Here is a 14,490-nt window from a genome sequence, read left to right as displayed (position 1 = left end):
CAGAAGAATGGGAATAGTTCACTTGGAGTAACATATTACACCAGAAGAATGGGAATAGTTCACTTGGAGTAACATTTTACAACTTAGGAATTTTCATGCTCCCAGGTTCAACAAGTGGCTTACATTATAAAACAAAGCCTCCTTGGAGTGTTTCCCAAATTGTTTGTAGAGGGTCTCTTGGAATATACCCATCCTTGCGGACATCAGAAGAGCAAAAGTCAGTGCCCCAATACCTAAAAAACATCAGGTTACAAGATGTCTGCATTTGTTCATTTCCAGATGTTCTTCTTGAAGAACATTATTGTTTAAAGTCCTGCAAATATTACAAACTAATTGTAGAACATGTACAAAATTGTAAAAAGAAATAAAAATACATTATTACCATCTAGTCCTTTACAGCTTTCTACATCTCCTTATATATTCATTTATGTAAATTTTTTTACACTAAGACAGGATCAGATTGCATATGGAATTTTATATCTTGCTTTTTTCATGAGCTTTTGCCTGGACTTTTCCTTCAAATCAGTCATTAAAATTTTTTCAAAAGAATGCTTTTAATGACTATGATATGGATATAGCATACTTAGACGTATGAGAATGGTTATTTCCAATTATTTCATTATTAAAATCAATGTACATCCTTTAAAGATACAAATCTTTAAACAAATGTTGATATATTTTAGGATAAACCCTCATAAGTGGAATTATTGAGTCAAAGGCTGTTGGACATTTAAAAAATACAATACTTTTTATAAATAAATATATTTAAAAATGTACATATACATTTTTCCGTAAAAGCTGTGTCCATTTATACCCAAACTATTTTTATAAAAATAGTTGTCTTACTGTACCCTCAGCAGCAATGAGATAACCATTTATCATCTTGCCGGTATGATAGGCCAACATAAAAAGGTATTGCATTTGGGTTTCAATTTGCATTTATTTGATTACTAGACTAGTGAGGCTGAAGCTAAAATTGTTGGGTACTACTATTTCCCCCGTGAACTTTATGTTCACATCCTTTGCACATTTTTCTCATTGGGTATTTTTCTAATAGCGCATGAGGATCTTTCTATGTTACAAACAGCACCCTAAAGGGATAAAGTTTCAAAGCCAAGAAGCAAGGAGAACACAGTTCTTTCACTGCTATTTCTCTTCCACTTGGTCAGTCTCAATCTGTTATTGTTATCATTGAAAGCCCCTGGGACGATCTCACCTCCATATCAAAAAACAGGAGAACAAAGCTCTCCAGGAGCTGCCTATTTAATTCCACAGAGAGATCCTTGTATTTTTAAAAATTCCCCAGGAGATTCTGATGATCAGTCAGGTTTGGGAACACTGCCATATGGAACAGCTAACCTCTGAAGAAAATAAGTCTATAGAAATGAGTCCCTCGGAAATTTAAAGAGTCAATTGCTCTAACGTGCCCTTCTCTTGCAGAAGCTTCAGCTCGGCAGACAGATCGTGAAGAGACGGATGACATTCAAAGAGTGTGATGGGCAAGTAGACACACACTTCTTTCTACACCAGTGGCATCCAAGAAAAACATGGATCCATGTTGTAGAACATATTGCCACGGATGTGGGGGCATTTTCTTTTTTTCCTTTTTTGAACGCTAAGGTTCAGAGAAATATGATCCCAGGTGCCTCTCTTCCATGGCATAATTTGTTTAGCTGAAGCTTCTTGCCAAGAAACATGTCTCTTAGGAGAAAACTCAGCAAACACAACTGCAGAGGCAATTAGCTTTATTATAATTATTGTACTTGCCTAGTAACCACCACACAAATGCCTGGAATCCATCATTCTCACTCAAGCTGGACTGGGAAGTCTAGGAAATAAGAAAATAAACTAGGTACAGAGAGCAGAACTACATGCAAGGCGCCAACATACAAGGGAAATATTTATGTTACCCATTTCCCTCCCCTCTTCTCTTTCAAAATCTTTGTATTACCTAAAATTTTGAATTTTATTAATTGCCTGGTAACTGGGCCCCGATAGCAAGTAGTGAATATAAAATGATTTGTGAGCTTCTTACCACCTGCTTTGCTGACATAAAAGTGCAAATAAATATCCCCACAGACACCAGGGCAATGGAGGTATATTTGAATATACTGTATCTGCAAAGAAAAAAAAAAAAAGGAGAAAAACACCTTAGGAAAGCAGAGATATGAATTTCCCAGTGATATTTACAGTCAGATGGTGCGTGAAAGTACAAATCACTAAAATATGACAGACAGGATTATTTTCCGCAGAGTCCACAGAAGTATGCATATGAATGAATCAGGATACTGACTGGTTTCTAACCAACACTTTTCCTTGGTACTGTTTAGTCTGTCTCCAACACTTTGTTGACCAATCGATTATTTCATCAGGAAATAAAAGCAGAAATAGACCGGATGTGATGTTGCATTCTGCTCTCAAGAGTCCAAATGAAAGCCTGACCCAGTCCTTACTAGGATCTGTTGCTTTTCCTGTCTTTAGGGGACCCAAATCTGTGTCCTAAGACACACTATGCAAGTGGAAGAACAGGCTATCAGGTGCAAGTGGCAGGATTCAATACTCAGAACATAATCCAATCATTCATTCTCTGGGGGAGGCTTGTTTTTTTAAATCTCTGAATGACTTAATGTTGTTTTAAAATGTTGGCATAGTTGGATGAGGGGAAGGATATTCAGATTATAGAACTACAGGCAGTAATAGCAGTACCATTTCACATTAGCTAGTATCATTAGCACCCTCTCAGATTCTTGGTGATCAAGCAAAAGGCCTCAGGCAAGGATTAAAAGAAATTTAACTAAGAAGACGAACCATCCCAGGTTTTCTACTCAAATACATAGTATTGTTTTGGTCACAGTACTTTGTAAAAGGCCAGCAGAACTAGCTAATAAGCAGAGAAAGGGACCAAAAGGGCCGAGAAGACCATGTTAGAGAGCAGTTGGGGAGGAAGCAGGTATGAGCGGACGTACGGTAAAAAATAATGAACCTCTTCAGTTCGGAAAGATCATGCTGAAGAGGTTTACAACTCAGGCCAAAAAGAATAATAAAGGCATGGGTAAGGTGAATATAGATTTGATCTTCAAAGCTTGGAATGAGGAGCACACTATGAACTTGAGGGTCTTCTACCCAAGAGAAAAGGAGATAAGAAGTTAATTCACTCTATTGGAAGGTTAACTTACGGAAATTCCTGCTCTATGGGAAAGAGATACACATAGAAAAGAGTCAAAAGGCTTAGACAGATGCAAGATGACACCGTCAGAACAAGTCCTTAAGGGCAACAGATGCTTGGGAAAGACCCCTAATATTTTGGGGCAATACCAGGAGAACACAACTCCTCTTATAACGTGTTCTTTGGTATCCTTGTTACGAGCCAGAATCAAAGGTTGGAAAAGAGCACAGGCCTGTCCCAAGGCGAATTCCACACTGTAAGAAGCATGGTGATCACTTCAAATGTAATACACCTGACCATCATATGTACACATGTTGAAATGCAGAGAACCAAGAAGAAAGAAAGAAAACTACAGTAGTACTTTTCAGGGAATTCACAAGCCTCAGGAGATAAAGGGTCCATGATACGGAGCCTAGTAGGACAGGACAGCTGTTCTTTTTATGACACAGCCCTTAATACTTAAAAACTCTAGGTTCTCACATTCTGAATTGAAAGCTACTTTCCAAGCACGTATAGAGAGCTTGGGGCTGGATATCAAATACATTGAAAAGTTGCCATCACTTACATAGTTTTGGTCTTACCAGTGAACTTTCCCTGAGAAATTTCCCAAACTGTATGTGTTGTCTCTCGCTAACATCCTTCCTGCTTAGGAGTGAGGGGTGAAGCTCAGAGTGAAGGTGAGAGACAAATACTTTGAAAAAGCATCCCAGGTACTTCTGGTACCTCCTGCTCTTATCCCAAAGAGAGCCATTGGTGATGGTCACGAAGAACAGCCCTGAACCTTTCCTTCCATCTTCTTGGCTATTTGGGCCTTTGTTAGGAATTTCCTTTTTAATATGTACAACCATTCCTTAGTTCGCTATGCTGTACTCATAAGCATCTTCTAGGGCAGCAGCGTCCCATGGAATTTCTGGGATGTTAGAAATGTTCCACGTCTGGGCTCTCCAACATGGTCGCCACCAGCCACATGAGTCTACTGAGCACTGAAAATGTGACTAGGAGTTTGAGACCAGCCTGGACAACATGGCGAAACCCAATCTCTACCAAAAATACAAAAAAAATTAGCTGGTCATGGTGGCACATGCCTTTGGTCCCAAATACCTGGGAGGCTGAGGTGGGAGGATCACTTCAACCTGGGAGCTGGAGGCTGCAGTGAGCCGAGATCGCACCACTGTATTCCAACCTGGATGACAGAGTGAGACCTCGTCTCCAAAAAAGGAAAAAAGAAAAAAAAAAGTGTACATGACTAATGAAACTGAGATGCTAAATATTTAATTTTCTTTAATTTTGAAAAATGTAAATGTAAATAGTCACACGTGGCTAGTGGTGACCATACTGCATAGTGAACCTCTCTATCATCTTTATAAGTTGGCTTCGCAGGTTAGTATGATACTAAAATTCAACAATGGCTATTCAGTTCTACATAGAGACCCCACAGGTGTCGCCTCTTACCTGGTCAGCTGCTTCAGGACATTGCATGATTGGGCCTCACTGGTCAAGAACTAAGAAAAGAGGCAGATGGCCAGAAGCAAACTTATCACTACTTTGAGACAAGGAATCCAGATGACTAGCTTATGGACAGGGGCTCAGGATATCATTTCCATTCACAAAATATAGAAGTATATTGTTTACCTTTTCTTCAAAATGATAATTCCTAGAATCATGTTGGCAATTAGAGAACCCTGCCAAAGGAGACAACAGTAACAGGTTTAGTGCACTAGGAAAAAAACATAATTCGAGATGAATAGGAACATGCGCAAGGGGGAAAAACATGGAATGAAGGAGGCTAGGATGAGTAATTAGTAAGATTTAGTTGTTCTTATGATGGCAAAAGTATAAACCATAAAAAGTTATTATGATGGCTGGGCGTGGTGGCTCACGCCCATAATCCCAGCACTTTGGGAAGCCGAGGTGGGCGGATCACCTGAGGTCAGGAGTTTGAGACCAGCCTGGCCAACATGGTGAAACTCTGTCTCTACTATAAAATACGAAACTCAGCTGGGCATGGTGGCAGGCGCCTGTAATTCCAGCTACTCAGGAGGCTGAGGTAGGAGACTCGCTTGAACCTAGGAGGTGCAGATTGCAGTAAGCCAAGATGGCACCATTGCACTTCCAGCCTGGGCAACAAGTGCGAAACTCCGTCTCCAAAAATCTATGTGTGTGTGTATATATATTTAAAAAAAAACCCTTTAAAGATGACAATGAGAATAAAAAGCATCAATTCTCAATATAGTCATTATCAGCCGTACGTATAGGCATGTTTTACATCCCACGAATACTGTATTTTCATATTTGTTTGAAAAAAATTCGCATATATGTGGATCCACACGGTTCAAACCCATGTTGTTCAAGGGTCACCTATAATTGGTCAGTGCTGAAGCTAGGGCTAGCAGGAATAAATGATATCATGGACTTATATTTGTCAAAATTTCCATCTACCTAATTTATAAGAGCTTTTAATAAGCTTCTCCCTATTACCTGCACCCTCCACCCCCGAACACTTTTTTTTTTTCCTCAGACGGAGTTTTGCTCTTGTCGCCTAGGCTGGAATGCAATGGTGTGATCTTGGTTCACTGCAACCTCTGCCTCCCGGGTTCAAGTGATTCTCTTGCATCAGCCTCCCAAGTAGCTGGGATTACAGGCATGTGCCACCACCACTTCCAGCTAATTTTGTATTTTTAGTAGAGACGAGGTTTCTCCATGTTGGTCAGGCTGGTCTTGAACTCCCAACGATCCGCCCACCTCAGCCTCCCAACGTGCTGGCATTATAGGCGTGAACCACCGCGCCCAGCTCCTGACTAGTTTTAATGGGAAAAGTCATGCAAGGATCTCTGTGCTCTCTAAAAAGGCGACAATCAATCAACAGGTGTTTATTGAAAGTCTACTATGTTTTCAATGCTTTGAAGGTCACCTTAATTATTATAATTGCTTTGGAAACTCCCTCCGGGAACAGTACAATCTCACAAAAATCTCAGACCACATGGAAATGTTATCATCACAATTATCAGCCTTTTTTGCCTGGAGTGCTTTGGGAGAAACCCTACCTTCATCAAGAATTTCCCTTTATTATCTCAAGTCTCTGCTTTAAAAAATAAAATCAGAAAAGACAAGTATCTCTTTCATGTTCTGGAAGTAAATGTACTTTTATGAAAGAAAGAAGTAAGTGATAAGAAATATGTTAAATAACATAGCATGTTTGAATATAAAATCAAAGAGATGAGGGAAAATGAAGGCAAAATCTGTTTCCTAGGGAAAATTTAATTTTCTTTTTATTAATCACTCATTAGACCTCAGATGAATAAAAGTAAACCATCCACTTTGAGATTTCTCTTTTTGCCTTACTTTTCAGATGAAAGCCATTTTTGCTCATGCATTCACAAACCTATTCTTCTACTCAAGACCACTTACTACAAGACCCTTCTAGTTCTGCCATATATTCAATCGACCTATTTAACTATACTTTTCAGACGAACATACACACGGGATCCGGCAGCACTTACCGATCTAAATATCATATGCAGGGGCATGGCAATGTTGAGATTCAGGGCATAGTTGTTCACCACGCTCACGGTGAAGAACATGGTCACCATTATGGCATAGTACCTGAAATGCAGACAGAATAGCTCATCAAACAGAATCTAGGATTTCAAGAAAATCAAGTACAGGAAATATGTATTTTTGGCTAAAAAGGCATTTTGCATATTTCCTCTGTGTTACAAAATTGCATCGCTATTATCATGCAATGTCAACTACTAAGTAAGTATCAAAATGCTTCACAAAGCCAGACTAACATGGGAAAGTGTGAGTTATAAAATACATTTAAAGAAACACTATTTAATATTTTTCAAGTATACATAGCAACTTAAAATGATTGCATTGGTTCTTTGTAAATAATTTTCATATACCTCTGAAGAACTTGCAAATGGCTGATTCTCTCAAAAACGTCCTCTATACACTTGTTTGTACTGTTAATTTTCGCTGTTTCTAAAGAAAGTATTCGCTAAGTTAAGGATTATTTTCAGCCTAGCAGCTGCTAAACTCTCCCGCATTCTGAACTAGTGGCCTCCAAATTAATGAGGACATGGTTTGACTTGTACAGATTTTTATTTAAAATCAGGGTCTCTGTTTTTTGAAAGTTTATAGGTCTTAAAATAATAACAGAAACAAAAACCAAAAAAAAAAAAAAAATCCAGTAACCCTAATAACTTAAAGGGATAAATACAAATGAATAACTATGAACAGATGAATAAACAAACAATTTTACATTTGTATGTCATCACTGTGATCCAGAAAATACATAAGATGCCTTCTACATATATTGGGCTAAACCATATAAAATTGCCGTTTTTATAGGTCAACAAGTTGAATGCCAGAAATTTCACATGACTCAACTTACCATATTCAGTAAGACAAAAAACAGTATTTAAAATAAATGGCTAAAGAATGCAGGGCAAAGGCAAATACGTGGTTCCATATTCTTCAGGAAATGTTGATCTTTGAGATTCCCAACCATTTTCCACCTTTGCACAGCTGAAGGATATGACGGCACTGAGTCCTAAGCGATCTTCCCTGAAAGAACCCATTCTGCGTTGCTAGTTAGGTGTGGAGCCATACACCACAACAGGCCAGTCAAGCCAAGGCTAAACTAATATAGTCTGGAGAGTCTGAGGAACTTGACAACGAACACACATGCAAAATTACCAGCAACAGCTTCTTCACAGCTTCTAAATAACATACTATCTGCAACTTTATCAGGTTTCTTGCCAAATTTTCTTAGTTCTATCTTGAAGAGGTGCCATTTACAGAGAGTTTGTCAAGGTCTTTTAGGACAATTAATTTATTCCACATTGCTTGCCTAGAAATTGTCAATGGGGATGAATGACATGAGCAAAATTTTGATTATGGCTCCACCTACAGAAAATAAAATGGCCACCGCACATAGGACATGCATGGGAATATGGTTATGAGGGCAAGATCACAGAGACCCTCAAAGGGCAGGCTGGGGAGTCTGGATGTCATTAAGAACATCATGGTAACCACAGAGTGAGGCCACGTGATCAAATGATATTAAGTGAAATGGATGGATGAAGAGGTGCGAGGCAGGGAAGTCAGTCAGCTAGGATGCTATTATAAAAGATATGGTGACAGGGTATACTTCCTGATCTATGCTAGTGGTAGAGAGAATGGGGAGAGACGGTGGGAAGAGGCGGGAAAGGGCCAGAGGAGTCAAGAAATTCTGGGACTTTTACTGCAATGTAAATGCTGGTCTTTAGGGGCAGAAAGTTTTATGCAGATACTAAAGCCAATGAAAAACAAAAAGTATCTGGAATATTTAGCATCGCATTGGGAACTTTAAAAGTATAATATTAACAAAATTCAGCCAGATTTTCTATAGCAGGCTACGTAGGAATGCTGCAAAAGAAAACCAACAAAGCCGGGCCTTCGCCTTCGTACTTGGATATATTCATACCAGCATGTCGCTCTAAAAGGGAGTAAGTGATACCATCCTACTAAATTCTCACAATTGGATGGATTACACTTTTATCTCGAGTCACTCTCAGCAAGAAAGGTGAGTTTTCAATACATTGTTTATCATAGAACTGCCCTGTTTTCTATTTGGCCCCATTAGTACAATTAGGCAAATTTGGACTAATGGACTACAGGTCTGGCATCAACAAATTTTGACTTCGCTTGCCATTTATTTTCTTTTAATTGGGGTGAAATTCACGTAACATAAAATTAACCATTTTAAACTGAACAATTCAGTGGCACTTAGTACATTCACAAAGTTATGTAACTACTACCTCTATTTATTTCCAAAAGCCATTCGTTTTTAAAGAGAAACAAGGACACTCCTCTTTTAGAATGTTTGAAAACTTTACCAACACAGAAGACAGCATAAAATCTGTGGTCACACTAGGCCTTCTGAGTAATCTCATACTAAATAAGAACACACACACATACACACTCTTCTCTCCATCATGGTTATTTTAAATCTTGTGACAGAAATTTTAGTTTGGAAGTAGGCACCCTGGATTTTCACAACGTATTAAATTCAGAAAATGACTTAGTATTCTACTGATATCTCTGAAATAAATCTTACAAAAGAATGTCTCATACTCCTTTTATACAGGTACCACCTCTTTCTTAAAAAATCCAAAAGCTAAAAGAGACTCTAATGTACCATACCTTATTGGGATAGCTGGTGGCTTCCTTCCCAAATCAGCTTCAAAGAGGAAGCCTTCCACAGCAATAAATAAAAATTGTGCAAATGTCACAATGTTCCCACATCCTGGATGCTTCCTGTATAGTGAATAACAAAAGAGGAGGGGAAAGGCACAAAAATTGAGATAACACTAAAATGCATTCTAATTAGAGGGCCAGAATAACAGGGTGGAGGGATTTCGATTACCCACTGTCCTTTATTTCAATGTTCATAGCCTTTGGATCACATATATTTAGCATTGATCTCACAGAGAAGAATGTCAAGCTTTCTTATTTTACTCTTCCTTGCGTGTACCAGGCCATGAGGGAGAATTACTGTGACACACTTGTTTCCAGAACTATGATACAGCTTTCCTAGTAAGCTGTAGGAAATTGGTCATAAGTTCTTATTGGGATCTTTGCTTCACCAAAAAGGTCTTTAATCAGGATCCTAGTCAGCTTAGGCAGCAAAGCCCAGAGACAGAAATATGCTCAGGTCTCCTGGAATGTTTATATATCCCTCCTGACCAGGAATCACCAAGACTGCTGTCAAATGAAAAATGAACCCAGTGTTGATGATAGGGACATTACTTTAATGGTAATGGTGCCCAGCAACGGGGCAAAACTTGGTTCTTGGGATGGGGGGAATCTTATTCTTTTTATAATAATAAAATACAAATATACATACAGTACCTGAACCAGTACACCTGGGGGAGGGATTAAGAACACAACGTCTAAAAAGTATTCTGGAGGAGGCATAATGAACAAAAGACTGAAAAACACTGCCGTAGTCTACTATTAACCCAGTGTTTTGAATATATTAGGCACTCAAAAAATGCTTGTGGAATTCAATAGATTCTCTTTAGCGGTCTATGAAATAGTTGGGGAAGATACCCCACGTTCAACAGTGATTGTTAGGAACAAATTTACGAAGTTAAAAACTTTCTCCTGACATTCATCTTGAGGCACTCTGAAAACCAGTCATTTAAAATGTTCAGGTTTTCTTGAGCTTGTCCTCCATTCAGCTCTGCTCAATCACTGGAAGAAGAACAAAGTAAGCAGTTATCTTTGCTCTCCTGAAGCTTCCAGATTTCCTATAATCCCAATATTCACCCGCCTTCGTATTCTGCGTTTTCATCTTGACCGAAGGCATTTACCTGAAGCTGATGAAGACAGAGATGTAATTGTATTATTACATATTAATATAATGCTACTTACCAGAAATGACTCCATTCTCCATTGGTGGTGTTAGTATTATATATAAAGCAATGCCAAGATATACAAGTCCTTAAATATACCCATCAGGCACAAAAATAAGACAGCCCAGGCAGGAGCCATTCCTACAGAGCGAGGCTTACTAACTGAAGCAGAACTGTTGCTACCCTTTAAGTTCTGCTGCCTATGGTTTCCTTGAAAACTGCTACCTATTCCATTCAACAAGTTCTCTTTGAGCACTTCTTATGTTCAAAGGACAAGGCTAAATGCAGGAATCCATAAATAATCATGTCAGACATTTACCTCATTCAAGGAGCTAATTAAAACCATTAGCCTAAATATGAGCAACAGAAAGAACTTTAACTCTAGACAGTGGCTAGCACGGGTGCTTTGGAATGCGGGCCAGCCTACTCTGCTCTTTAAAAACCTGTTTCCCAAATGGTCAGCACGGTGGCTCACACCTGTAATCCCAGCACTTTGGGAGGCTAACGCAGGTGGATCACCTGAGATCAGGAGTTTGAGACCAGCTTGGCCAACGTGGTGAAACCCTGTCTCTACTAAAAATACAAAACATTAGCTGGGTGTGGTGGTGTATGCCTATAATTTCAGCTACTCGGGAGGCTGAGGCAGGAGAATCACTTGAACCTGGGATGTGGAGGTTGCAGTGACCTGAGATCGCGCCACTGCCCTCCAGCCTGAGTGACAAAGCGAGACTCTTGTTTCAAAAACAAACAACAAAAAAGAACCTATTTACCCAAAGAGGCTCACTCTCCCACTTCTAATCTGATTAGTCTGGGGTAGGACCCTGGAATCTGACCTTTTAAAAACTTTCCACTTTATTGTCATGTGCAGCCAGGTTGGAGAAATAGCAGTTGAGGTGCAGGGAAAGGGTTGAGAGTGTGTGTGAGTGCATGTATCGCTGTGTTTGTGAATGCACAGGTAGTTCGCAGGTGCTGACACAAGGCTGGGAACCACCATGCTCCACTGTGCTTAAAAGTACACACTGACATGCGAGATGATGCTCTGTCACTTGCTGTGTGACAGAAGTGAATTATCTAAGTCTGGTGTTTTTATCTTTAAAATGGAAACCATATAAGTGTCTATCTCTTTGATTTATTGTAGAGTAAATGAGTCATCCCTGAAAAGCACTTAACACAGTGCCTGCCACAGAGTGAAAAAGGCAAGTATGATGACCAGTATTCAGGATCTTGCATACTGAAAGGTCTTCAGTCTTTAAAAGGTCCTCCCCCTTTTAAGGACATTCCAGTTGACTAAGTTTTCTCATCTCTAAAATGAAACTGACTTCACTGTTGTAGTGAGTATTCAATGAGAAAATACATATAAGCGCCAAGCACAAGACTTAATCCAAAAGAGGCTTAAAAGTTTCCTTCTATGTTCTCTTTAACAAGCTTAGGCCAAGTCAGCTAAAGAACAATGATCAAGACCCAATTATGTGTACAGTTAGGTGGCAGCTACCAGGGAGCCCCCAACTTGAAGGGGACTGGATCCCTGCCCAAGAAGATGACAATATGAGGGAGCCAGACATGAAGGAGGAGGCCGTCAGAAGCCAGTGCCTTAGCAGGGATGGTGAGGGGACAGACCATGTCCCTTTACCTTTCTGCTCTCACTTTCGGATCAGTGACCTACCTTCGCTCAAGCAAGAGAATGAATGGGAGTGTTCCAATGTGATCTAGAATCTTATAATTTCTACGAGAGATAAAAAGAGATTTAAAAAACGATTCACTTTACATGTGTATTCTCTATAGGATTTTTTAAAAGGACATCCTAATACTTGTTATTTTATGGAGGTGGGTATTGATATGCCCATTTCATTCCATTACTAAAGACGCTGAGGGTCCCATTGCACTGCGTTAGGTAAGTCTCCCAGGGGTCAGTGGCAAAGAAATGGCATTTGCGGTTACCCTTAGCATTATGATTATTACAATTCAGTGGGGGTTGGTATGGGTTTTTAGTTATGCAATAATTGCCACTAATGTTAGGACACTCCCAAGAGATATTCTACTCCCATTTTGAGTCACTTTCCATTTCTTGCTTTTCCCAGTCCAGCAACAACCCTCATTTACTTTTTGTTTCTATTTCTATAGAATTTACAAATCTCCCTAATGTGCTCAAATAATTTTTGAAAACTCAACTTATGAAGCCTTTTCAAAACACACTGTTGTATAGCTACCAATGGAATTATTTTAACTTGAATAATTCATTTTAAAACTTCAGAGTAAAAACTTGGATCCCTTAATCTTGTTTTCTTGAGCTCGATTCCTCAGGAATTGTAATCACTAACTGCAAACAGTTTCTCTTACTTTGAATTCTCTTGGCAAAAATTCAAATTTTTATTTAAAAAAGGATGCAACTTTGAAGAGAATGAATTGGGCAGATAGTTTATGCCTTTTGCATTTCTTTTGCTGAATTTAGGAAACGATTTAATTCAAGATCAGGCACTTGAATGAAAAATAAAATGGGAAAAAAAAAGTTTCAGATTGTTTTCCTGATGTATGGCATGTAATATCTTGCCTAGTTAGCTGGTGTGTGTATATCTTGTTTCCAAGGTAGAATGTAAGCTCCCTAAGGAGGAATATCAAGGCACTCCTCCCTTACTACCTATCTGCTCTGTCCACTGCATTGTGTTTTAATATTGGTCCCAATTGTAGGTATAAAAATCAGAAAGAAAAGCCTAAATTTGTTTTCCAATTTGGGGAAAATGGTTAAAAATGTCCTCCTCTTCCTGCAAGTCACTTGGCATTTATATTTAGTATTATACTTGCTACTTATTAGGGCACCTAATGGCTCCAAGCCAGCCAATATAAAAAGCACAGTTCCTACGCTATAAAAATTTATGGGCCTTCTTCCACTGTGATGTCCCAAGATAAAGTCACAAATTCCGAGGCCACATCTAGAAAGAAACTTAAGGCCATCTGGTTCAACTAGCTCTTATTTTATTGATCTGTAACACGAGAAGTAGAGACTTGTCTAAGCAAATTAGGAAAGGGCTGTATTCAGTCTAGTGCACCATTGATTATTTCAATAAATGCACCTCCTCACCACTTTATGAAAAACCATTGTGTTATGCAAAAAATGCAGATTTACCAAACAAAATAAGAAGTGATGATTTATTTACAAATTATTCAAAATATTTTAAATAGAAGCTCCTATAATGCATGAAAATATTTTGTAAAATCAGATTTATCCAGGACTTTGCAGGACCATCTCATAAAGGAAATATATCTGTATTGAAACCAAGTTGTTGGAAAGAATGGGAAGCCCTACAAGTGTGCTTTAGGCTTTACACGCACATCTTACTTCATCCTTCAAAACTCTGTGAAGCTGGAAGAACCATCATCACCATTACCTCCTTTTACAGTTGGGTCAGACTCAGGGAGATCAAGTAATTCAGTCAGGGGCTCACAAAGTAGTAAAGAGGGGATTTAGTTGCTTGCATATTCTCATGTCATATAGCCTTTGGCAAGATTTAATTTAATGGCATATTCAACACAAATATTACCATTATTCCCTGACTTTCATTTCCATGGCTGGCCTGATGAAATCACTTCTTGATATTTTCTTTTTTTATTTTTTGAGACGTAGTCTCGCATTGTTGCCTAGGCTGGAGTGCAATGGTGCTATCTCGGCTCACTGCAACCTCTGCCTCTCAGGTTCTAAGGATTCTCCTGCCTCAGCCTCCTGAGTAGCTGGGATTACAGGTGTCCGCCACCATGCCCAGCTAATTTTTATATTTTTAGTAGACACGGGGTCTCACCATGTTGGCCAGGCTGGTCTTGAACCCCTGACCTCGTGATCCACCCACTTTGGCCTCCCAAAGTGCTAGGATTACAGGTGTGAGCCACTGTGCCTGGCCGACTTTTTTATATTTTCACATCAACTGCTAC

General features: G+C 39.1%; 1 protein-coding gene across 1 annotated transcript in view; it reads right to left on the bottom strand.

Annotated features, from left to right (window-relative positions):
* The window catches only part of SLC35B4 (solute carrier family 35 (UDP-xylose/UDP-N-acetylglucosamine transporter), member B4), a 26,028-nt gene that overhangs the window by 8,927 nt on the left and 2,611 nt on the right, over positions 1 to 14,490 (bottom strand). The window contains exons 2-7 of the mRNA XM_011995825.1: positions 9,356 to 9,469; positions 6,667 to 6,769; positions 4,799 to 4,848; positions 2,036 to 2,117; positions 1,768 to 1,828; positions 124 to 233 (exon numbers count right to left, since the gene is read on the bottom strand). Of these exons, the coding sequence (XP_011851215.1) occupies positions 124 to 233; positions 1,768 to 1,828; positions 2,036 to 2,117; positions 4,799 to 4,848; positions 6,667 to 6,769; positions 9,356 to 9,469 (520 nt within the window). The remainder of the gene's footprint in view (positions 1 to 123; positions 234 to 1,767; positions 1,829 to 2,035; positions 2,118 to 4,798; positions 4,849 to 6,666; positions 6,770 to 9,355; positions 9,470 to 14,490) is intronic.

The sequence above is a fragment of the Mandrillus leucophaeus genome, unplaced genomic scaffold (assembly GCF_000951045.1).
Source record: "Mandrillus leucophaeus isolate KB7577 unplaced genomic scaffold, Mleu.le_1.0 Scaffold5, whole genome shotgun sequence".
NCBI classification, from domain to species: domain Eukaryota; kingdom Metazoa; phylum Chordata; class Mammalia; order Primates; family Cercopithecidae; genus Mandrillus; species Mandrillus leucophaeus.
Note: the sequence above shows the minus strand (reverse complement) of the source record. Positions and strands in the feature narration are given on the sequence as shown.